The 26,229-nt window shown below is 34.0% G+C and overlaps 1 protein-coding gene across 17 annotated transcripts in view; it reads left to right on the top strand.

The window, feature by feature from the left end:
* The window catches only part of LOC142984109 (MAP/microtubule affinity-regulating kinase 3-like), a 228,717-nt gene that overhangs the window by 121,348 nt on the left and 81,140 nt on the right, over nt 1–26,229 (top strand). For 13 of the 17 annotated variants that reach the window (XM_076131446.1, XM_076131445.1, XM_076131447.1 and 10 more), the window contains exon 2: nt 24,798–25,734. The exons of the other annotated variants lie outside the window; for them this stretch is intronic. In XM_076131446.1, coding sequence (XP_075987561.1) covers nt 24,925–25,734 — 810 coding nt within the window. In that variant the 5' untranslated portion in view covers nt 24,798–24,924. The remainder of the gene's footprint in view (nt 1–24,797; nt 25,735–26,229) is intronic. 17 annotated transcript variants of the gene reach the window in all.

Raw genomic sequence — 26,229 nt, forward strand, 5'->3', positions numbered from 1 at the left:
TGAAAACGTCGACAGCCGCGTATTGACTGACCGAGCATCCTTGCGATGCGATATCTCGGTCTCGCTCATTTCGATCTGAATGAAAAGAGAGTATAATAATTTTTAGTTTGAGTACATAGTAGGTTTATCTTTAAAGATAACTACAAACTTTACAAATGTAACTTACTATTCTATCTACTGTATGTAAGAGAAATTCTTAGTCATGTAATAGTTGCGGAGTATCCAATTGGCCTTGCCGGCGGGAGAGACCGACATAACACTGCTTCCTTCCTGGAGTAGGGCATGCAGTAACGCATTTCCCTAAAGCAAAAAAAGGTAAATAATGATATAGAATGCTATTTTTTAATATTTTTCGGTCTACTCATAAAGATATACTTCACATATTTTAAAGTTATCTCAACCATTAGAAGACAATTCAAAAGTCATCAAGTTTCGGTTCAAAAGTGCTAAATATCTAATCGATAGTAATACTCGATATTAAGTATCGACAGTACACACGTGCGAAGTATAAAACATATGAATATAATCGAAGCGAACGATTGCGGTGTGTTTAGATAACGCGAACGTGATGCCTTTAGCGTTTTATTATCTACTTGTTATTAGAAGTTTTATTAATATTGTGGTTAATTGTTATGTATTTATTTCTGTTGTTTCTTACTATAGTTATAGATTGATAGGCTTTGAACCTAGGCTCTGAGTTGTGTTTTCGTATCACTTTACTTACATATTTATTGCGTGTTTCTTAAACTTGTTAAAATCTTTAAATTATATTACTTGGCCTAGTTATCTGTGATGTTTAATAATTGCTTATACAGTTCTAATGTAGAACATCATTTGCATTAAGACTTTTATTTAAGCGTAGTCATTTTATTCGATATCTTGTAGATCACTGGCGCCTTTACGAAACAAAACCAAACAAAAACCCTTAGAAACACTCGGAGTCACTAAAAATATTTAAATAGTTGAAAAAGTGTTGTATATTGACAGTATTCAACCTCGAGCCGACCTTAGCACCGATAACTACGCTATTTGACCAATGGACCAGCAAATAATTAACTTCGCTTATTGTTTGTATATGTTACGTGACCTACGGTATAGCCGTTTTGGGGTAATGAGCCGTAAGACAGGTTGAAAGAGTTTAATAGCTTGTTGATAGAATTTTAAATGATACGAGTTTGTGAAATGTCGAATTTAATTGCCTGCTAATTGTAACTAGACTTGTATTCATACTCTTGTTAAATAGAAAAAGAAATATAGTATAAAGATCTTTTACTATATCGATTGAAAAACCTTCGATATTAAGAAATTCGTGAAAATACTCGTTGAAGCAATCCAATTGAGGATTGAACTTTTATCACTAAGCACGCGTAATTATTCTGTAGTTTTTGTGACACACTATCTTTCATAGTGTGGCCTGAACGTGAATACAAATTGATATCAATAATACCTATATCTAAAGACTCTACCTCCGCCTACCGGCCGCCTTATCAATATGACAGCCAACTAATTACAGAGGTTTATTAAACTTTCCCAAGTTTCTGACTTATTGGCCGAACGCTAATTGGAAATTCGGTAATGGAGGATTCATTAGAAGTTTTGGCAACGGATTTAATTATACATTTTGAGTACGGCCAAATATCGTTTGAAATGGGTAGGGAATTTTATATCCTCTAAACATTACTTGCTGTAAAATATAATGGCACATCAGTTTGTAGGCTAGATTTTTAGAAGTCTATTTAAGCATTGAAGTTCTCAGTGTATAATTAGTACTACCTGTGTATAATGTGGTCCCTCATCTATGTATTGCTTTACCAACAAACGCTTCGCACACTAAGAACTTCGAACTTAATCAAGAGTGATAAAACAGGCGAATTTCTTGCTCTCCGAACTTACGCCGCGATTAGTCGTATATCTAAACACCTTACAATATAAAGTACTCTATGCTTACATCGCTTATTCGTATATCTATACATTTAACAATAAAAAGGCGTGTTTTGTATGTATGTCTGTATTACAAACAAAGGTATGATAAACTAGGAAGAGCAACAAAACATTTCTACTCTCGCAGTAGTCGGCGCTGCAAAAAGCATTGCATTGTTTCACAATACGAGTTAGTATTCCTGCGTAGTACGGTATTAATTAAACATCGTACCGGTCGCTCTTGTAATAGTTTGTGTTCAAATACATTACAGTATTGTTGGTTTAAATAATGAGAAGGCTTATTGTAGATTGTGATGATATATACGTAGATTTACAAGTCTAAAACCGAAGATTCTAACAATGTTAGTAAAGAATTAGGGCCTAGTTTCAGGGTTTATGGACGAGTGTTGGATGAGCTAACCGATTCAAATGTGGTGAAATTAACGCTTTAAGTTGTTTTTTTAAATTTTTAACAGTTTACCAATAATTTCTCGCCGATATCTAGTCTTTATGTAGGTTTAAATAACGATGGTATCAAAATATTGCACAAATGATTGATTAAAGACTGAAATTAAGAGCCCTACCTTAGTGAATGGGTACACAAATAACTTAGTTAAGCAATCTTTGTACGGTTAAAGTTCTAATATTAATTGGTCTAATAAATCTTAAAACCTACTTTATCCCTATCATTGCAATAAAACTTATCGCACTTGCGTATTTCAAACTTTCCAATCATTTTACGCAAAGTGCATCAGCTATTTCTATGTAAAGTATCACGTTTTATGTAATCTATACTAATATTATAAAGCCGAAGAGTTTGTTTGTTTGAACGCGCTAATCTCAGGAATTACTGGTCCGATTTAAAAAAATATTCCAGAGTTAGATAGCTCATGTATCATGGAAGGCTATATGCTATATATCATCACGCTACGACCAATAGGAGCATTATTCTTTCTCATGTGACGCAAGCGAAGTTGCGCGGGTCAGCTAGTATTAGATACGAATAGAAGTATATATCGGACGTCCTTGATCTAAGCCGATACATAATGTGACGTGCGTAGATTAGATTATAACATATTCATCATACTGACACTGATTCGTTATAAATAGGATGTAAGTATTACTAAAATTGACATACTTACGAACTTTTTCTTTTTAGAAGATAGAGATAAAGACACGATACTTTTTTAATTACCAAAAATACGCATGGCTCTTTAAAATAATAATACGTTTGAAAAAACATGTCTTGGTTAACGTGTTATTATTTTATAGTATTTGAGGCTTCTATGATCTGTTTCGAGCATTCCTGTGTCATTGTAATGATTTGATATGTCGCTGGTATCTCCCAAAAGCTTGTATTTCCAAAATTTCTGTACTATTTTAACTTTGTTACATCTTGGTATTTAAAATTTCGATAAAATATAAAAATGAAGAAAAGACGGTATGACTGATGAATGTATTTTAGAAATTGTAAAACAGGTTCAACGTGTCAAAAGTGAATAAAGAGAAATTCTTAAGTATCTTATCATAATGGCCGGTCTCATTAAAGGAGTATCTATTTCACGGTTCGTTCTCGGTAATGGAGTAATCACTCACAATTAGACGGCTCTTAAAGAAATTTCAAGGTATGTGTGACGTTATTTGACGTTAACTTAATGAAGTAATACATAGTGACATGGTGTTCTTTGTGTTACATACTTAAGAGCCTAACATGGAACAAGCCTAGAAACTTAAGTTTTAGTCGATTCTTAGGAAATAGTTAAAGTGTTAGGTGACCGAATTGTTTGGTAGCCCGAATAAAATGTACCATTTTATTACACTTGTATGTATCCTAGATTATCTTACAAAGTATATGTAAATCAATATAATAATAATATAATATTCTTGCTTCTACCAAACCCTTCTGCAAAATAAAACGTAATACTATCGAAAGATTTGAGCATATCTTTTACATTTTCCTTCAGCAAACACAATTTGACACATGTTTATTTATCTCTCACGGCCTTGCCACAAGAGATTGGATATTTACATCACGGAACATACATACTTACTTGTTTACTTATTGCTTCGAGTGCTACGACAGAAATAACCTTTTATTATAAGAATAAAAAACTAATTAACATGTTGTGAAAATATTCTGAAATTTATTGCTTAATGTCTTTAATTGACTCCTGAAGAGATTTGAGTCACATGGACAAAAGCTTTGAAATGAATGAGGACATGTTACAATTTGATATCAAATAATTTGATCTCTGTTGCATTTTATTTGTGTACTATTTGTTAAACATAGTAATAAGATACAGACCTGCAGCTATAAGAAAAGGTTGTTGCAATGCAATTGTTGCCAAATTTCGATTTTATTTATTGCATTTGAAAATTGGTTTATTATACATATATAAAATCACGCCCTCTTCCCATAGACAAAGACCAGAGAACACTATTGGTTATTATTTGTATTAAAAGTCTGTGTATAAATTGTAATTAACCTGATACAAGTTTATTAAAATTGGGTGTTCTGTGTATACGGAACTTCGGTACTAAATTAACAATTACTCAAAATCTCTTGGCAAATACAGTTAATGCAAGCGTTCTCATTTACGAAATGAGCAGTTTGTGCGGGTGGCTCATTAGTGTAATGCATCACATTCATAGCCTCTGATCCGGTCCAGCTGGACCGTGACCGAACATCTCTTGTGATTGTGAAAACTACTAGTGTGGTCAGACTTGCGTGGGATGAATCGAGTGTACCGAAGGCAGTATTAGTAACATTGATTGCGTAATTTGATAGTGTTGATATTTTTGCAGTTTCATGTGAACATCTGATAAATGATATGAAATCTGTAGATAACATTGAAAATACAATTATTTTACAGTCGATACTTTTTATCGGTTTCTTTAGGTAAATGATTTGATTTTAAGAAATTATTTTATTTGGTATTTTAATTTATTGGTTGGATATGTTCAGTTTCAAAATGATTGATAAAGTAACTAAGTCGTAAAAAATGTGTATTTTTTGTTCATTTGTGGTTTATGCTGGCCTTGTGTTTAGTAGATAATTATTTGAATGTACTAGTAACTAGCAAATTATGCCTTAAGACCTTGTATTTGTACTTAATGACGGTTGATTAAGAAAAAACTACAACGGTTCATGTTTAGAGTGTATTATGTTGTCGATATTTTCAGCGAGTACCAGATCTTAGACTATAAAGTTAGGATCCAATTAGCGAAGACTACTTCTTTTAAAAAAAAGTTATCTTTTTACCCAGAGACTAGGCAAAGAGCCAGAACATTCTTCATAAAAGTTTCAAAAGCATTTAATTTAAGTCCACTACTTTTTGCACTCGTTACTTAGTGACTAATCCTAGGATATTTTAATATTAGTAATATGTTTTTCTAAGAACTGCAATGCATAAATGTTTTATGTAAATATTACTCAATGCAAATGCAATGACTGTCATTTTAAGAACCGAACCATCTCATTAGTCAAATTTGAAACTCGTTGTGTACTTTCTAAACAGGTTTACAACCAGTTTTTTAGATAAATGTTTGTCAATTAATATGAATTTAACGTGTTATATAAAATATTACTTCTATAGATAGACAGCTATTACGAATGTAAATGCGCTTTGAGGAAGCAATCAAGATCAAATACGTCATATTGAGAAACTATAATTGCGTTTTAATTACTGTATATTGGATCAGTTAAAGACTACATGCAAAGACTTGACCGTTCGAAACTGATAATAAAATATATTATTTTTATAGAAATAAAGCAGATACAAAAGGTCTGCGTAGTACTCGTAACTGACGGTCCTGTATGACAAGATGTATGGATGTGAATTAGGCAAGGGAAGTTTGTTTTTTGTACCAATTTGCGTTTTTTGGTCTCTGTCTACACTTACGGCAAAAAAGTGTGAGTTTTGTGTAAATATACAGATTTACTCGTCATTTTGACCTAGAGGTCTCGAATGATGACCTTTGCCCGGTATTAGCTCGACGTAACTAGTTTTCCATTGATATCAACACTTTAGTGGTAAAGATTCAATAGTTATACATATTATTAACGGTATTGTATTTCAATACACGTTCCTTGCACATGTTTTATAATACGACAACTAAGTAAAGAGCCTTCTGTATAAGATTCGCGGCTGGCGGAATTATACAAAATTAGGAATTTTGAGCATAAGTGACCCGTCTGTCATAAGTACCTGTGCAGACGGTGACCTGTAAATAATTATTCATTACACTTATACCTACAACATAATCCTGGTTGTAAATTAAACTATATAAGTGTGTATTCAGTAGTATTTATATAAATGTGTTTTTCCGTTATCTTGTTACCATAGTACAAGCTAAGCTTAGTTTGGACTCAGAAGACCGCGTGTGACTTATCCCATGATATTTTTTCTTAACACATCGCGCATGTTAAGGCTCTGTACCAAGTTGTAGGACTACAGCGTCAAGACAGGGAGGCGTAGACCTTGGCTCCTCACAATCGACGCGGCGGCATATCAAGTGTATTGTTTATTGTGAGCCACTTGCGACACGATTACAGAACAATCGTTGTATCGGATCACTGAGTATTTGTATTAGATGCAATTAATTATCATCGTGTCTTGTTTGGTATCAGTGCAGTAGGTCAGGTGCTTGCGTAATCGTATTTATTAGACATTAAGATCAAGACTGTTATAATAGTAGTAATCGTGTATAACTATATGTTACACTTTGTATGTATGAGTATATTATATTTTTAAATTGTTATTTGTTTATTATATTACTATGGGCCTAAGTTCCCTGAGATATAGGATTAAATAGATAAAAAAAGACTTTTATAAATTGTACATTAGGATTATATTAAACGGCGGATGAAATTGCGGGTTGTGATTCAGATGACAGTTGCATCCATCTGAGCTTCGTTTTTCTCTACTTGCTATTTCTTTATGTTTTACTTCTCTTTTCTTGTTTCTCGTAATATGTAGGTTTCGAAATAAAGTTATCTGAAGAGTGTCTCTAAATCTTGTTTTTCTATTTGCTCTAGCGCCTATAAGGTAGTGTGACATAACATTATTATCCTATTGTTTAACGATCAGCTTATTTAGTAACAATAGAATATATGGTAATGATTTATTGTTGTTTTAAATGTCACTTGAAAATATGTAACATAATATTTTGAAACGGTCTCATAAATTTTATTATTCGGCCATTAGCTCCAGGACTATAAATATGATACAGTTTTTGGAATAAATTAATAACGAATAATATAATATAGTTAGTGTAATAAATTAATGCTATAAGGTTAATTTGAATGTTATTGCGATAACTGTCAGTTAAAACAGACACTTCGGACTGTTTTAATTAGATATACACCCACGGCGAGTGATCTATACAACCATATTTGTAACATAATTCATTATTTTAACATGTATTTATATGTTTTGAACAACGTTAATTCGATATCGTTTAGCATTCTTTATTGTCTTTTGATATTTATAAATAAAAATTAGTGTTAAATGAAATATGGTGGTGATACTTTCGTGTGGGGATACAAAGTTTAAAAAAAGAGTTTTTTTGCCAAAGGCAATGTTTGCCAAAATTAAATACTTTACATTGTTATTAGACAATATTACTACTTATACATTTATTTTTATACAATTTTATTTAAGATTGTGTAACAAATAAATATTGATAGAATTTTAGTTAGTCTATAGCTTTTTTAATGAAAATTTTATCTGAATCTAACGGAAATTAATATAGGAAATATACAGAGTCATTCATAACCATTATTAATAATAGCTTCTAAACAATAATCTAAGTTAATAATAGCGTACGAATATAGTCTCCATTACACGATAAACGGGTCCGATGTTTATTGGTGCTTATCACACAGCCAGTGATAACACTATACTGATAGTGTAGATAACTGATAAATTGATTTCTTTTCGCTGTTTGTTGATGTGGTTATTTTGGTGTCTGAATTAATAAAAATGAAAATATTATATCAAATACTATAATGCTTATCCGTCGTCCTGGACACCGTTGCTAAGCAATGGGACAGCCACTGGCTAAAAGAAAATAATTTTGGTGAGGATCTCTCTCCTAAATTATAAATGAGTTGGCATTGATTCCACTACTGTGACTGATTGCAAGTTATGAATGCATTCCTTCAACTGATTTTCTAAGATATTTGCGTATTTATAATAGACAAATAACTTGGAAAAATGTGCTTTGTAATTATGAAAGTAAATATGCTTATAACACCACCATATGAGACGAATAGCTAGGTAGGGAAAGAGTGCTATGGCATTTTTAAAGACTCAAGTATAACTTGAGTCGATAAAGTTATTTACTTATTAAAATCATAGGAATTATTGCAATTATTTGACACTATAACATGCGTTTTAACGTTCGGTTATTAAGAAAAAGAAATCTGTTTATATTATAAACTGTCATATATATGGTTCTTTACAAGAATTTGTAATTTCTTCTCGTTTGATAACTGTTAGAGTACCTAACTATGAAGTCTTCAGAAATTACGTAGTTCATTATATAACAGTACACACTCCTTTCCAAACATTTGTCTGAGTCAATCATATCTATGTTGACACAAGGAATAGTGTCACTTGCGAATTATCTACAAGGAAACTTGCGGTTACCTTATCAGACACATTCGTTAACTGTTAACTGATAACACGGAAACTACATTAGAGTTAGGACTTGTTTGTCTTTAGATTATTTGGGAAATTCTTTGTAGGTGTGTCCTTTAGGTTCATTTCCTGTCCAAAAAAGTATCTTCTAAGTTAGTTGAGGTATATCAGTAGCACTGATTAACGCGAGAAACAATGTGTTTTCTTTTGTATATTGTAAATCTGCACTCATAGAGTTAAGTTAATCATGCTTATGTTTAGGATTATGGAATATGAATGAATAATCTGGGCTACCATCAAAATATTTGAGTTTAAACAAAACATTTTCCACTACAAAACCTAGGTTTCAGCAAATGCGACTAATTTCGATTTATGAATGCGACGAAAGCAATCTTTAAGAAATAAAATTTTCTGTGACTGCTTATACTTTAAACGCTAACTTTAAATACTTACTAGTTATATCTACACAGTAAGAATGTTCGTGCATCTATCCACAATAGCAGTGAGTGTGTTCAAAGGCCATGACTTTGACAGAGAGCAGAGAGCGCCCATTGTCCTTAGTTGCAGTGTCGGATACAGCGAGATACGTGCGAAAGTTGCGCCATTGTTCCCAGATTCGTGTTTCTAGCACTGTTTAAGTTTAGAGTTACTAGGGACTTTTAATTAGGTTTAATGAAGAATTAGGTAGTTTTAAGTAAGTTGGTGATTGTGAGGATATAGAATTGGTGAAAAAACATTTGACAGTTAGGAAACGTGCTCGTTTGTAAGTAACAAGGCTCGCTTAGCATCAATATTTTTTTTTTGGGTTATCAATACCAATGGTATACCACGAAGTATTCAGCTTTATGTTTCCAAATATGCAAACATATACTCAACAGAATGCTGTCGTGTATAGCTTTTTAAAATCAAAATCGAGACTAATCCGTGCGTAAAATGTATCGAGTCATATTGTGTATAAAATTGTATAATATGAAATATAGCTAGTATAAACAGTCTATAAAAACGAAATGTAGAATGCTTAGTAATCCTACCATTAACCTACTGTCTAACTTTACGTCTTGCAGATACGATGAGTCAGATCAAAAGTGTTACACGTCTATAATCATCATTATTTCATATTACTATTCATTATTATATGTTCCCAATTGATTTATACACTCACAGTGTGAAAAAAGAACGGTGTTGTGCGCACCGATCGGTTGACGATAAGTAGATAAAACTTCAGCGCAGACGTTTTATAGATGGGTGGCCGCTTAGTGGTATTTCAACTGATTTCTTCGTTTCACAGGGCACATAACATTATCTAAGTTAAGCTATGATTAAATTTTACGTGTGGCTTGTGACACTTTGTTGACGATTAACCATCGATGAGATTTTGTTACTTGTTGAAAGAATGTCAATTTAATAAATAAAAATTCTTAATTAAGTGTGAACGGAACGCTGATGTAGGCTTCGACTATTTGATGACGTATTTTAACGACGTGCAGATGTGAAAGCGTAACGTATTGATGTTTCAGTTACACTGAAGCACATTTCAGTGTTGAAAAGTAACATTTTATAATATTAAGTTAATGCCTTGGCGGAATTACAATGGCCTTTATTTTGTTTAATATCCTAAAATACAATTTGTTTAGACTGTATCAAGTTCCTTGTATATGATATGGGTTTATTTTATGTACAATTCAAAACCACTAAAATTAAAAACAAAAACATCTTAATCATCCAATTTCATACACGGTCTCCTTTCTTCGTTAGACTTAAATTATTAAGCAAAATATTCTATAACAGAGAGTCGTCTCTCCTAAAACTGTTACAATGTTAGTATAAAGAATGTGACACACTTATCATAATATGATTATAGCAACAGTGAGCATCTCGGAGTAATGGCATCGCAGACGCCGTCAACCGCAGCCTCCACTCCGTAACGGTACCACTTGCGGTACTCCGGCCACATTAATTGTGGCCAAATTATTGCACACCAGCTTATACTGGTTATCCTTTAGATAAATGTGTTACTCCATCTTGGATTTGAATACGTTAGTAATAGATTGTATTACATGAGACTAGTTTTCTGGTCCCTGTCTTACCCTATGGGAATGTGTGATTTTATGTTTGTATGTATGTTACCTCAGATCTATATCAAAAACTTTTTGGTGGTAGTTTTATCACAGCTTTTTTAAGTCTGCCCTGTACATTGATATTTTATAGTTAAACCTCGGTATAGGATGTCTATTAGCCAAGTGTAGAAACCTTCCTCTAATCGAAGTAACTCTTAAGTATGTTAAAAATATGTTATATTTGAGGTGTTATAGAAATACTTACTTTTGAAAACCACTTAAACTAGAATGATGTTAACACCATACGACAATCGAAATATCGAATATCTTGAAATACTGAACCTTGGTAAACTAGAAGCCAAGCCACAATATTTTTATAGAATATATGCATAGAAATCTTCAGTTCTTAGAACTAACCTATTTCTAAAACCACTTGATTGTCTAAGAAATAATTGTGTCTGTATTAATAGCTTTTAAATTAGTTCTCGATATCAAGACCGGAAAGTACAATTAACTCATTCATAGTTAACTTTATCTACACGAGTCTATATAAAGGAGTAATTATAATTGCAGTTATTACATGTATCTTGTATTATTTAAATCACGATACCATTCATGGTGGAACACGTGGCTTGACACGATAGTTGTGGAAAAAACTCCGCTATTAAGAAGTAGGAAAGACTTACATCTATTCTTGAACTTGTATATTCAACTCCGTGATTTAAGAATATTTGTTTTTATCAAAATTCAAATATCCTATATCGTACGGTATTGTGTAGTAGGGAACTGGATAGTGGAGGTCTGATAGGCAGTCAGTCGCTCCATGTAAACTACTGGTATTCAGCTGCATTGGTTGAGACTGAAAGCTGACTCTTACATACTTGGAAGAAGGTCTAGGCTAATGATGAATTTAGATATCCTCTGTTCGTAGTAGTTTATCAGATTTTATTTAAGAATTTATTTCTTACATAGAATTTAACAAACTATGCTTCTTTATAATCATAGCACAGCGTAAAAAGAAATACAAATACGTCTAGGAAAATTCATAAACGCTGGTGGGGTTTTATACCCTACTTGCATTAAGTATTACGGCTACAAAACTGTATTTCCAATTGTAGTATAATTGTTCCCAATTATAAAAACAACGGAAATTACACTTTACAATATTATAAAGTTATTGTAAAATACGAGAGCAATAAAGTTATAATTACGACCACTATGCCTTGGGTCGTACATTTCACCCATAAATGTTGGAAATTAACTTTATGAAGAGAATTAATGTAAATTTCATATTATTATGTTTAAGTACTCTGTTTTACCATTATATTGACACTTTCTACTCATATAACATTGGAATATACGAATCGTAAATGATTGAAGCAAAGTTGGTTGCTTACAAATATACTTTAATTTACTCGTATATTCGTCTCTAACAAGAACTTCTTAAATATATAGGAAAAACTTATTATATTTTGGTTAAGAGAGTAATTTTCTTGCTAGTAATATACTTTTCTATTTGAAGAAAGTGTAAGGAAACAATCAATTACAATAATTGTAGACAGACCAATAGTTTTATAAATTTAATAGCGGATCCCTAATAAAACCGGTTGAAGTGTGTCGCGCTCGCCCACTGTTGATCTAAAAGCATTTCATTATGGTCCCGTAGGTGTTGTCGAGTGGATACAAACGCTTGGGCAACTGCACGTAGGAGGCTTCGCTGCCTACCTCAATAGTGCTCGTTTGATGGTCAGAATAAAACGGTTGCACTTTCCATTTTAAATGTGTATGTTCAAGGGTATTTTCATCATTATATTTAACCATATTTGGGATACTACTCTAACGTTTAATGAACAAAGAATGACTATAATGATCAATATAATAAAGATTTTTTTTTTAGTCTGACCTTAAGTAAATAAGATCCTTCAGAATAGAATACTTCTCAAAGTAATACGTTATTCAATATACTCCCATTTTAGTCGGCGAAAAATTATTAATTCATATATTTTGTATCCCGTAAATCTATAACTCCATATTATGTTGTAAATGTACATATATTTTCTCTATTTAAATTAGTGCTGTCAAAACTATTATCTCTACTTATACTTTATAAGTGTTTATCCGGTTTAACATTTAATTAACAATAAAAATGACATACGATTATTTACGTTTATTAGTGCAGACTTTCACTCATCTAAATAAATAACTGTGGAACTGTAGGAAATTATAGTGAATTACAATTTATCACTGTCACTGATATTATATGTTCAATTAAGTCAATTTGTTTCCTATACTTTATAATTGAAATATATTAAAGTGAAATGTGTTATAACTATCATAAATATTACTAAAAATAACTTCCTTTCTAAACATCTATTAGTTTTTTTTTTATTAATCAATATCTAATAAACGCTTAAAACAAACTTAATCAATCGACTTCTTTTCTATATACCTGACTGACCTCCGGTTTCTGAGGTACATTTAGTTTATCTAATTTATAGCGTTTAGGCTCATATAAAAATGACAGTTTGAATAGATAAACTTCCGCAAAATGTGCCTCAGAAACCGGGCATGATTGATCTATTGCTCCGTAACTGCCTACAGTATTGAAGTTCTTTAGTCACAAGTAAATACTGTCAAACCACTACCAGTCTAACAGGTATTCCTATTCAAATACCTGCACAATATAACGCAAAGGCAAGCCGCATTCTAGTTCAATAGTGTGACCACAGAACTTGACACACACAACTGCGACTAACACACAACTGCGACTAACACACAACTGCGCTACAGTCACACATAACACAACTGCACATTTGAATGTGCAGTTTCACATAAACACATAAACAACCGGTACGGGAGAAATGTCAGTATAACTTTCTATTTGACGGCTTTAACTGTATTTGGGACTAGGTTTCCGGGAAATCTAGCTTAGGTTTTTTGCGTTTAGTGAGCTGTTTATTACTTTGTTTGGTTGAAATGATTGAGATGCGGTTTAAGTACTGTGAAAAGAGATGTTTAACTGTTGAGATTTTCATTAAAATTTAGAGGCGAAAAGTTTGTTGGTGGTTATGTAATCCCTAATGATATTAAGTAAATAGTATTATCACATTATTTAGTAGGTTTAAGTGTTATTAGTGATGAAGTTGTATTTATAACGAAAATTGCGTTTAATCTAACACTAATGTCCGGTTCCTGAGTACGCTATTGAATAGATAAACTACCGTTACTACGTACTAAATGTACCTCAGAAACCAGGGGTTAATCATCTTAAAGAATTCGATTACCAACTTTATGATAAACCAACATCCATATAAGTATTTAAAATTCAAATTAAACCACCGAAAAAATATTTTCGACCAAAACGGTTTTATGTTATAGAGATAAAATTGTCTAAACCATATACGGTGGAATGATTCATTTCATAAGGTTTGCGAATGTCTATATAAGGATATGGGTCACTGAATATTAAGGCATGATTGAGCTCATTATATATTATTAGTTACTATTATGAATTGATGTTAAAACACTCTATAAGATTTCATTTAGGTCTTAGAAATTACCATTTTGAAATTTGGGTCATAAGCTTTTAAATATAATTATTTACTAGCTGACCCGCACAACTTCGCTTGCGTCTAATAATAGAGAATGGATGAAATTTTTCCCCGTTTTTGTAATTTTTTTTACTGGTGCTCTGCTCCTTTTGACATAGCGTGATGATATATAGCCTATGTCCTTTCTCGGGTATCAAAATATCTCCATACCAAATTTCATGCAAATTGGTTCAGTAGTTTAGGTGTGATTGAGTAACAGACAGACAGACAGACAGACAGAGTTACTTTCGCATTTATAATATTAGTTTGGATATTACTGGTCACATAAAGTATAACATGTAGATGGCTTATCTGTTTAAGTCTTTGGAATAATTGATAGTATTTAATGACATTAACTAAGATCTACATTTTTATGTATCCTGTGTGTATTTTGCGGAAACAGGAAACGCACAGAATATAATACAAAGGCAAGATTAATCAACGTCCAGTGTTTAATTGTATCCAGTTTTCCAATATTTGTATACCATCTTGTTTCTATAAAACGAAATTTACACGTGTGTTAGTTTTTCATATTAGTTTGATAGTAATATCTACCTGTAGCATAATCGACATGTTTTGAGGTACGAATTGAATGGTTGCCAACCCAACTAGCAACCTAATGAAATGCTCCATATATGGTTATCGTCATCATATATCTTAATTTATTCATTGGTTGACAAATCAAACGTAAAAAAATCACTTCGCAGAATTGTATTGGTCACTTTAAAACTTAAGATTACACATTTTGAACCTTGTACCTATGTAATAGAGGTTTTAATTTTATGGTGTTAACTGCCCACACGAATTTGTACGCCTACGATAACTCGTCAAACTTATTATAGATTTGAAGGGACGCGAAATGTCTTAACTTTGTTGGCTAAAAGAAAAAGATATGTCGGTCAAAACTTCTAGGTACCGAACAAAACTATTCATAGTTCTTTGTCATAGTCAGTTTTTACAGTATTGTCAATACTTGCAACTTGTATAAACATTTATTTAACTCTTGAAGAAAAGAGTTTTGAAAACTAAAGACATATAAGAAAATTCTGAAATAAGAAAAACGTTTTTCTTTAAGTAGGTAGTACTAGATTTACCTTACCATGACGCAATTCTCCAAGGAGATGTCAGTTTTCCGTGCTACGTGCATTTCTCGAGAAAACCTTTAGTTGTACAATGTAGGTATAATCGCGGACAATTAAAGTAATCGCTGTCGGCAGTCGCGTCTCGGTAATGGGTGGAAATCATCTTAATGGCGAATGAAACTCTTCGACAAGAGTGCACCGTGTTTTTATCTACGAAAAACTTGGACTAAATAAGTTTTTTTGTATGACTTTCTTATGTTAAAATATAAATCTAGAGAAAGGATTGTTAAGTTTCTTATTTATTTAAAATTAGACCGTATTTCACAGTGCCGTAAAGTACTTTATTTTTCATATTTCTGATGTAAATTAGTATAAAAAACAAAAAAATCATATTTAATAGAAGTAATTCGTCTTGCGTAACAATAAAATGTTTTAAGACAACGCAGAACTACATACACTTAAAATAATTATCTTTTGTAGTCCAAAGACGCTTAATGCCCGTTTATCTCGAAAAACAATGTCGTAAGGCTTTCACCGTGTCTCCCACATCACGTTACGTCACACTTCCATTCAAAAAACGTAGCTTTTTTTTCATCGTACAAACGTTTTCTCCGCTGTTTTGACAGCTTTCTTTATGAAGACAGGCGGTCCCACGGATCGTTATTTCTCGTTTTTACGAGTGACAAAACGTCCATTTATACCGTGACAAAGTAGGCTTAATCTCGATTTAAAAACGTGCGAAGACCTCACAGGACGTTTAGGAATGTGTATTTCCCAAGATTTGTACTCAATGTTTAAACAACTGTAAGTTCCAAAAAGAGAGAAGTCTAGTTTTATTGATATAGTTCTAGACGTTACACGTGCTCAAATTATAATACAGGTCCATCTAAATTATTAATTAGTTCATTAAAATCTGTTACTGAGTTCTAGCATAAACCTCACGTTTGTGAAATTATCATGAGAATTAATTTGTCTATTTTAAAATTGCAAATATTATTCTATTTACTACAGAAATATGAGTAAAAGCGCTTGAATTTTGTTTATTGAATGATATGTTTTACTTTTCCAATATGTTTCGTATTTGATCTACATGTATTGACAATGTGCAGTGAACAATGCCATCTGCACAGAACAGCCGTGATTGCTATTTGCAGCTCGCTATTAAAATACGTTTCTGCATGGAATAGATTCATCCACACGAGAGTATATTGTATCGCGATAGGCTGGAATAAAATTGTACAATACGCGGGTGTATTTCATTTTCTGACAGAGTTTTCTTCCATATTTATAAGTAAAACTAGGTTACATTAGTTTTGGTGTTATCTCAATGTTATATCGACATTTAATCATATTTTTTAATAAAAAGGTAAGGACTGTACTGTCGGTACGTAAACAATTACATAGGTGAATTATACAATGCTTCTATCTTACAACCAAAACCTTGCATTGTGAATAAAAAGCAACATTTACCTTAAACAATAACCACAAATGAGATATAAATGAAAGTGAAATCATGAATAATTTTGTCCACGGCATACACAATTAGCCCACTGTCCCATGTGGGGTCAAACGCATTGTCGTCAGTTTGAGCTAAATACGCTTAATTAGGGGATGTACACTGTATATAATTTCCTGTCATTATTTGTAGTTTTTGGAGCGTTTTCATCACAATAGGCGACGTCAAACAGATTATGTCATTAGAAGTATAAATGTCGACGTTCTACACAGACGGTAATTGATGACTTGGTGTGACCCTTCTTACTTTTGACTCATCGTCTAGATGAAAAAGTCGCTACGAATCATTGTTGTGCTATCATTTTCCTTAAGATTTCGCGCTAAGTCTAGATTTAGCCTGCGATTTGTACTATCTAAGTTACATTTAAGGAACACAAGTAGGCAGTAAATATCACTAAATCTTATTCAACAACAACTTCCTAGTGAATATATTACCATATTTAGTCACAAAATAACCATTTAAACATCCATACGTGGAAACTGCAATAGCCATCGACGAACGTACGAACTGGTCTAATCGACCAAATTCACGTATCGCTTGACGAGGCCTTTGTCGTGCTAGAATGAGGTAGCAATACAAAATACTCGTTTAGAGAGAGATGGAACACGACTCTCGCATCGACGCTCATGAGTCATGCTTCGGCGCCCGCGCCGACTTAAATCGTGGTCTAAATAACAGAAAATAGCGGTTTTTATTAACATAATTAAAGCTGTAATGTATTTTTATAATTTGATATAATGTGCTACATAGGTAGTACAAAAACTGTTAATGTACGTACATTATTTTAGATAATTGCTACGGTTTTTGTGTTAAACTACGTGGAGCCATGACCTATTCGCACTTCCTCTATTTATGTTGATTGACGCGAATTATGTGAATGTTTGTACTGCCTTGACATCGAACCGCGACGACATTTCATATCAATGACAGACGACACGTAGCAGACGGAATAGTAATTCTATATGGTGTATGTAATCAAACGCTTGTTAAAAATCTTATAGTCGAATTGGCACGTGTAAAACTGTTTTATGTTGTTAGTTCAGTAACTTGTTCCATGTCGTGTGACGAAAGCACCGACCGCTGTGACGGGGCCGTCAAGCAAGATGTATTACTGCCTTTGTCGTCATTGGCCAACTTAAACCAAGCCAGGTGGCTCTACATCTGTCGATACATTACAGACGCGAATAAAAACCTTGCCGAATACATGCTTCATATTTATGTACTCACATATTTGTGTGATGATCTACCAATGTTTGTACAAGAACATATGCTCTATTATTAACAAATCTGGTTTCAAAAGCGTCACAATCTTTATCTAATCGAGTTATGCTCTGACTCAAGCTAGCGATTCAAAAGCGTGTCCTTGAAACGGTATGTGCAAACACAATTCAGTTACTTAATTTATTTCAAAATTGGCTTCGTATGAAACGTGTAACTTTGAGAGATCGTCTCGATGCGAAATTTGCTCGGATGAGTCACAGCAAACTATTTAGTTTAAACGCTGTGGACCGGTTCGAGCGCGTTTTTTTGTTCAAGCCTTCGTTTTTTCAACCGCTTTTTGTGAAGAACGCTAACCGTATTAAGATCCTGTTGACAATGTATCTTATTGTCCAGATTTAATCTCCACACGATTACATTTTGTGGATACCTTAAACGGACAAGTGTATGCAGTCGAATTGTTTAAATGAAAAATAAGTTTTTAACTTGTGTTATTTAGAATTTATCACGAGTTCTTTATGTTGTGTTATTATGTGTACCGTTAGTGATTCAATAGTTATAAGTTAAGTTTCATGAGCACGCAATCAGTTTTTGCATCGTTAATGTCGCCGCTATCATTCGTGAGAACTTTATAAGCGTTCTTTATTAGAAAATACTTTTTTTCACACGAATCATGTTTAATTTAATATATTATGCATGCAACAAGAAAAATATCTCGCTAATATACATACATACATAAATGTAGCGCCACTATATACCTCTTTCAGTCGATTTTATTATGGGTTTATCATTTTTATAGCGTCAACTAAATATTTTAGAAGTGGTTTTCCTTCAAAATTCTTAAGACATGGTCTTTGTTACTCATTTGAGTGTCATATTTGGAGTACATATATTGTCATATACCTTTAAATAGGTGATACGGCTTTCGACGAAAATTTGTCAGAAATGAAAAATACTTTTTTCTAGCTGATAAGTTTGCAATAATGGTTCATAATATCAAATATTGCTTAGAATACTTGCTCTATCAGAATCTGAACTTAAAGTTACTAAAGCCTATTAAAATTCCTTAGTATTTTTTTCCAAGATGGCGTCTCTAAGTGGTCCCCTAAAGATTCGCGTGGGTTGTCTTTACAACATTAATCTCGGTTTAACTCGGTAAGGTTAAGCTTTATTCCACCGATAGTTCGAATTAGCGTTGTTGTTACGACTTAATCTGATTTTAACTTCACTTTTGGCAGTTTTATTGGCCGGCCGAGGTTATTTCGTGTTATGTAATGAAGTAAAATTAGATTTGGAATGTAGTATCATGCGATGTATTGTTTTATTGATCGACAAATACTTTAACACAAAAGTTTAATGAATATGGAACAAAATGAACATAAAATTGTATCTTTATTTTAATAATGAGGTTTTTACAACGGCATTTATCTATATCGTTTAGAATCTTCTTATAATCGACTTGTATGAAAGTCATCTACAAAACTATAATTTCCAAAGCTAGGTGTAGTCAAATTCAATTTGAACAGTTCCAGAGTCAATATATTTAACCTATCAGAATCATCTGTGCATATATTTTTTCATCAAAAAACCTATTTTAAAAGCATAGCTGCAAGTTGAAGAGCAGCTGTCCTGTTAGTTCTCGCATATGCTCAGATCACAATGCTATCATTAGCATATGCCACTACGAGCTCCGTGAAAGCCTTACGAAAACTCGATTTGAGAAGCCCGTGAATAGGCCTGTGTTCTGACTGAATTGTTATGCCTAGATGTCTAGATGTTGATATTAAGGGTTTTTTTAATGTGTTAACCTTTAGTAGTTGATATTATGAGGAGATAATAACATTGTTTATTAAAACTGTGCCAAATAGAAGCTAGGCTATCGCTTTGGGAAAAATGTTAGTCGATGGCATAGGGAAAAGTTTATGTTTTTCTGTCTTATGGCGAATTCCAATCGTTTCAAATCGTACAATAGTTTCAGGTAGCCAAAGCAACAAGCTCAAAATCAATTAAAACTCAAGATGATATCACTTTATCTTTCGAAACATTCTCGTTCCTTTAATACAAGCTAAAAGCTTTTGCGCTAAACAATTTTCGCAAAACATTATCTGTCTATCCAGCGCAAAAATCAAAACACAATTGTACTCAACCTCGCGTTATAAGAATAGAAACCAACAGTTCCATGCAAGCAGATACGGACACAATGGCGGAAGCTTGTGGTCCACGCTAACCAATCAGATAACACAGCCGCGACAAACTAAAATGAACTTTATACTATTGTAATAGATGTCATATGAAATGAGAACGTTTGCGTGGTGTTTGCTCACAAAGAGTTGAATTACGTACAGTTATTTCAAGCTGGGGAACCTGAGACAGGTCTGTATGAAGTACTCTGAATGCATAGATAAATCATTATTTAGGTTTTTAGAAAAACTAAAATAATATGTGCGATATTTGTTAGAGTAAAGCAATAGAGACATAGAATTAAGTCAAGGAAATGAAATGTTTTGTCATCATTATGTAGCTATAAATAAGACTTAAGGATACATCCAAAGGCTATTCTATAGCTTTGAATGTATAATCAAATCTATCATGTTGAATGCCACAGGCATAAAGCCTATTAACCAATTAGAGAATACCCATTTAAATAAATAAATGTTATCAACGGAAGCCTTGCAAATTCTTAGTCCTGAGTCGTGCAAGTCTAAAGATTTCATCCGATAAGGAAAATGGCTAATGCCTTTATATAAGTTTTTCTTTTTAAGATTTCCGCATTGCATAAACGGTTTATCCGATTCAGTTGAGATCTTCACTGGAGTGAAATACGGGATAACGTGAATCGCACGAATGCCTCTTTCCTGTTTCTCAAACAAAATCTAAAAAGATTTTGAAAGATATTTCTCTGAGACGTGACATATTTCGCTGTTTGATTCGAGAATACGGAATATTTGAAACGCTTTTAGAAAACACATAGTATTTATTCGTATGTGTTTTTAGTAAATCCGAAGATATCTCATATACTCTACTACTTATAAAAGAGAAGTTTATCCAGTTATAATATAAAGTCTTGTGTAATGCAATCAATTGCGTAGGTACATATAAAAGTCTTTTCTCTCTACATAAAAGGCTCAATCGATAAAAAGGCCACGTCACGAGCCTACCCCGTCTTAATTTATAATACCATAAATTAACACTTCAACAACAAACTACGGAACCGAAAATAACTCCGAAGGCCGTGGAAATTATCAAAAAGTTCAATTTTATCGTTGAACTACACGACACGCCAACTTGTACGTTATTAATAGATTCAGATTAATCTTATGGACTATTTTTAGTTACGTTTGAGCTATTTCCAGAGTTGAAGACTATATTTAAATCGGGAGACCATTGGCTGAATACCATTGCGTGTTTTGGCAATCCACTTTTGATGGGCTTGCGTAAGCGGTTGGTTTAACGGGAATTGGATCGTCTGGATAAATACAATACCAAAAATATACTACCGTTTTATAGTATTGCGAAGGTCAGTTATCTTCGCGGAAACTATAATTAACTATTTAACTAGAAGCCGTTCTCAATGTCAAGGAAGACGAGGGAAAGGGTACGCAATCAAGGATACTCCGTTTCCAACTAACTTGTAATTATTTTATGCATCGGTCATGTTTGATTTCTCGGAATAGCGTTCATTAAACAAGTTCGCTTCCAGATATACGATATTCTGATGCATGTTTCGCTCGTAAATTATCTAGTTTCGTGAATGGAGTTTCGCTTCTGTGAATGCGAATAATCAAAATGGATTATTCTGTTTCTGTTATAAAGGCGAAAGTTCGTGAGGACGTATGTTTGTTTTTCATTCACTAAAAATACCTATCGTTTTGAATACGAATGAAATTGTAGGCACTTAATTCGTTTCGTTTTTAATTGCCCGCATAAGAAATGATTCATATTTAATTAAATTATTTGCAGCACTTATTCAAAAGATATACTCAACAATCATATCTGCAGCCAAACATGCCACATTAAAAGCGATGATTCACACAATGTTGCATAATTGTGAAACTCCTATTTTCTACCAGTTAACGATATTATTGTGGCTAACTGCCGTTGGAAACGTTACGTTTCATGCGAACACACGTTTCGTAATGATCATAAAAAACTGCTATTGTGGAATTAAAGTGCGATCAAGACCAACACAAATGTGTTTTCCAAAACGACGCGGTGTTTACGAGTTGAATCGTTGTACCGGCTAATGTTCACTGAGTGCAGTCTTTTAAAGCGCACTTGGTAAAGACATACTTATTTTTACATACATACATTAAATCACGCCTTCTTGCCATAGGAATAGGCAAAGATCAGACAGCACAACTTGTTTTTAATACGATGAATACGTAAATGTGAAATTGTAACTTCAATAAATCAGTAACAATTTTTTTATTCGAAAGAAATCTACATAAAACCATGCCTCCTTCCCATGGGCGATTAGTATATATCAAAGAACGTAATTAAACACAACTATAATATACTTTTATAGTAATTTCGGTTCTTAACTAAGAATCGATTAAGTGAAATATTACCAACAAGTCATTTTAAAACAAATAAACCAGTATATTTGCTATCAACGTTATAAACAGTAATACTAGTAACTCGATCACAGTATTGTGTTTGACACAGTTTCATCTGTGAAGTGGTCTGACTCATAGGTGTTTCGCCTGCCATATGTTCTGTCGTGACTACCAACCTCGTATTCAATGCTCCTAGCGCGTTGTCTTATAACACATTCTTGTATTGAAAGGCTTGTTAGGTTTCTTTTTTAGTTTAGTAGTAATTAATAAAGACAACTCCAGCACTTGTGTCGCGGGGACTTTTATAAACATACAAATAACGGACACGAAGGCTCGAAACAACTATTTGCACGCACGAATTGTACCGTGTGGGAATAGAACCGATAACCTCCCGAGACCCGACGCAATGATACCTTACTGCGCCGCGGAGGCAGTCAAAAGACCACTTACTGCAAGGAGTACTTTTGAACGTTTTTAATAAGACTCGGTCGAATTATTATTTCTTATGTCTTGTAGTGTTATTTACAAAGGTGTGGTGTCCTTACACGTATGAATCATGAATCAGTCGTGAGATTTTAATAATATAATCAGTTTTAATAATGTATTCTCAGGTTAAAAGGATGTTAATGAATTCAGTCAATCCTCACATCGATCAGATCTTATATTTTTTACTCGCGCACGTCAGTTGCTTGACGTAAGGAGTGCAACATTTATTGCATTACATAAACAATTCGCGAAGACGTCTCGCCGCCTCGCACGTCACGCGTTTCTCCAAACAATTTATAAACGAAGTTAAACGTACTTTTATTAGTTCCGATATTGTCTTGTGCCGTCGCTTCTTGTCTGTTTACTCAACTGTCGGTGGTGGTATTTGCATCTCTTTCAGGTATCGCCGCAGCTTTGTGTCGCTACAAGGGTTATGGTGAACGGTCCTACATGTTCCGCCTTACACTAACAATCTTTTGTCTCTTTCTTTCCAGATGGAACTGTCCCCCCGTCTCGCTCCACCGCTCGGCGGAATGTTTCTATCATAGAAGTGTTTTGCATTCCTTTTGGTTCTCGGAAACTTTGTTTCTACGTTGTAAATGGAAATGGGATCGCTGCTTATTTGCATTTGAAGATAATTCTTGCTAACTGTTATGATTGTTACAACTAGTTCAGTCATTCCGAAGCAAAGGTATTCATGGTACATTATCGCTTCCATTTTTTTAAGAGGCGATTCTCTAACTACTCGACTATATTTCACGCATACGTTTCATTCGTCTTTATTAAGTAAGTCGTATCGCAACAAAGCAATTTGCAACAAATTTTATTGGTTCGGGATCAATTCGTCTTTGTTTATCGTTACTCATTCAAATTGATTGCAAAAACTCCCAAGGCTTTGTACGAACGGAAGTTTATTTTCGGTCAAGAAAACGTGCCCACTTTTCGCTTATTATATTCTTGTAAAACAGTTTAGCTCTTTGATTGTTTAAATAATTACATTGTTCACCTCTATGACTATTGTGATAAGGTTCAGTTTAGTGTGGTCCCTGCAACTGGTAGTTATAATTTGTTCGAGGCGATTCTTATCGAATTACGACTCGTTACGGTCGTTCAGGGATTTCACTTTTTGCCGACGTTCATCTGATTTTCCTATTATTAGATCACGTAGTAGTTCTCCGCCTAGCTCCCCTTGTCTCTTTGTCGAATAGTGCTCAGATACACTAGTTTGTTTTAGATTACGCCTTCGGGAAACGTATAAATGAACCTGCTTTTTATTTTACTGTTTCCTTTTTATTTGTCTTACATTTAGTCCTTATTCAGGCTTTTTCCGTTACATTTCTCTTTTCCAAGCGGTTAGTTTCTTTAGTGGATCTTGATGTCAAGCAAGGTCGAGCATCAAGTCGGGTAGCCATCAACTAAATTAATTATTCTATCGATTGTACGTCTTTTACGCTAGTGTTCCGAGGGTGACCGTCGTTCGGACGTCACTTGTAAATTTTATATGCGATTGTTCATTTTGACGTCACAACCGCATTATCGATTGTTAGACTGTTTCCATTACCTCTGTAGCGTATCCTGTACGCATTGGTAGCGCTCGATACAGGTATTTAGGTCGAAATCAGATAACACATTTCGATGTCATTGACAATTCGTATCTTATCGAACATGTAAGGGCGTTGCTATATTTAGCCGTTACTCGTTCACTCACTTACTTTCTTTTACTTTCAGAACTTAAACATTCAATTCATATACTAAAAGTAGTAGTACTTAAAGTGATAAAGTAACTGTGATAGACGTTAAATTTAGTATGCACTAAAACCTAGTGATAGTACCAGTGAAATGTCCTCATATTAAAATGGAGAGGAAGTTAACACGCGAGGACTTCATGAGGAAAAGTTTCCGAGCGCCGCGGGTGTCGCCCGCCCCCGACGGCCAGGAGCCGAACGTGAACGGAGCCCCACCACCGTCACCCGTCTCACTAGCCATGCTGGAGCGCACGCCGCAATCACAACGAACCCAGTACGAAGTCACTTCGTCTGGCATCGCACCCAAGCGACTAGAAATCAATCGAGCTCACCCCATACATCTAAAATCATTCCAATCACCCGACCCTCCTGACGAGATTGCTCCTACAGGCCCATCAGACGATGTCCTAAGGAAACTCGAACGTCAAATCGGTGAAATGGAAAGAGGACTCGAAAGAGCACAGAATGGAACTGTCTCAGTAGACGAAAGAGTGAGATACGCTGAACATGAAAACCTTCTACGCACTGGCGTATCTTCAGTCGGCGGTGGTGGTTATCTCCCAGCGGATTCTGACACGGAACACGACGTTGTTCCGTTCAACAGAAACGAGAGTACTCGAAGCAGTACCGGGGGAGCTACTCCGGTACCACGACCGGCCACGCGGCTTGCGAGAACGAATTCCGATACCCAACAATCAGTCGCTGCCACAGCTAGACTTATGAGAAAGTTGGCGGACGGTGGCAACAAGGGAGAAGAGAAATCTAAGATGATTACGAGGAAGGCGATCCAGGCGAGAATGGAGCGAGTTAAGAACTCTGTCGTAGGGAAACATGAGCACAGGGTTCTGGCTGAACATAGAGTGGATCCTCCTTCACCTAGGACCCCTACATCACCTGTCTCTCAAAGGTCTTCAGTTCAGGTAACAGACAAATCTATCAAATATTGTGAACGTCTATTATGTGTAAAAATACATTCGAAGTTCACGATGACGGCATCCGTTGACTTAAATTATTCAAACATAATTCGGTATTTCAAAGTTATGGTTAAATAAACTCCTTACGTAATTGGATTCTGTGTGGACGTATGTAAACTTTGATGTTTACTCGAACGATCGTACTCTCATTGATATTTTTATGTTTGTACTCGAAGTCTTAATGGGGTTGCTGCCCACGCGAGAGTTTTCCGAAATCGTATCATTGACTAACGTGTTAACTTGTTATTTACATTATAAAATTATTAACAGTAGGAACAGTAGGCAGTAATTATTGGTTAAGAGTTATGCCTTTAACAGTAACTGTTTTATTCTAACCACTATTCGTTAATGTTCAACAATAACATATAAAAAGTTACCTTTACCTGCTATATGAAAGCTTTACCTGATGTGAAAAAAATGAATAGTCGCCACCTGACGCGT

Source organism: Anticarsia gemmatalis, chromosome 26 (assembly GCF_050436995.1).
Source record: "Anticarsia gemmatalis isolate Benzon Research Colony breed Stoneville strain chromosome 26, ilAntGemm2 primary, whole genome shotgun sequence".
Taxonomy (NCBI): Eukaryota; Metazoa; Arthropoda; class Insecta; order Lepidoptera; family Erebidae; genus Anticarsia; species Anticarsia gemmatalis.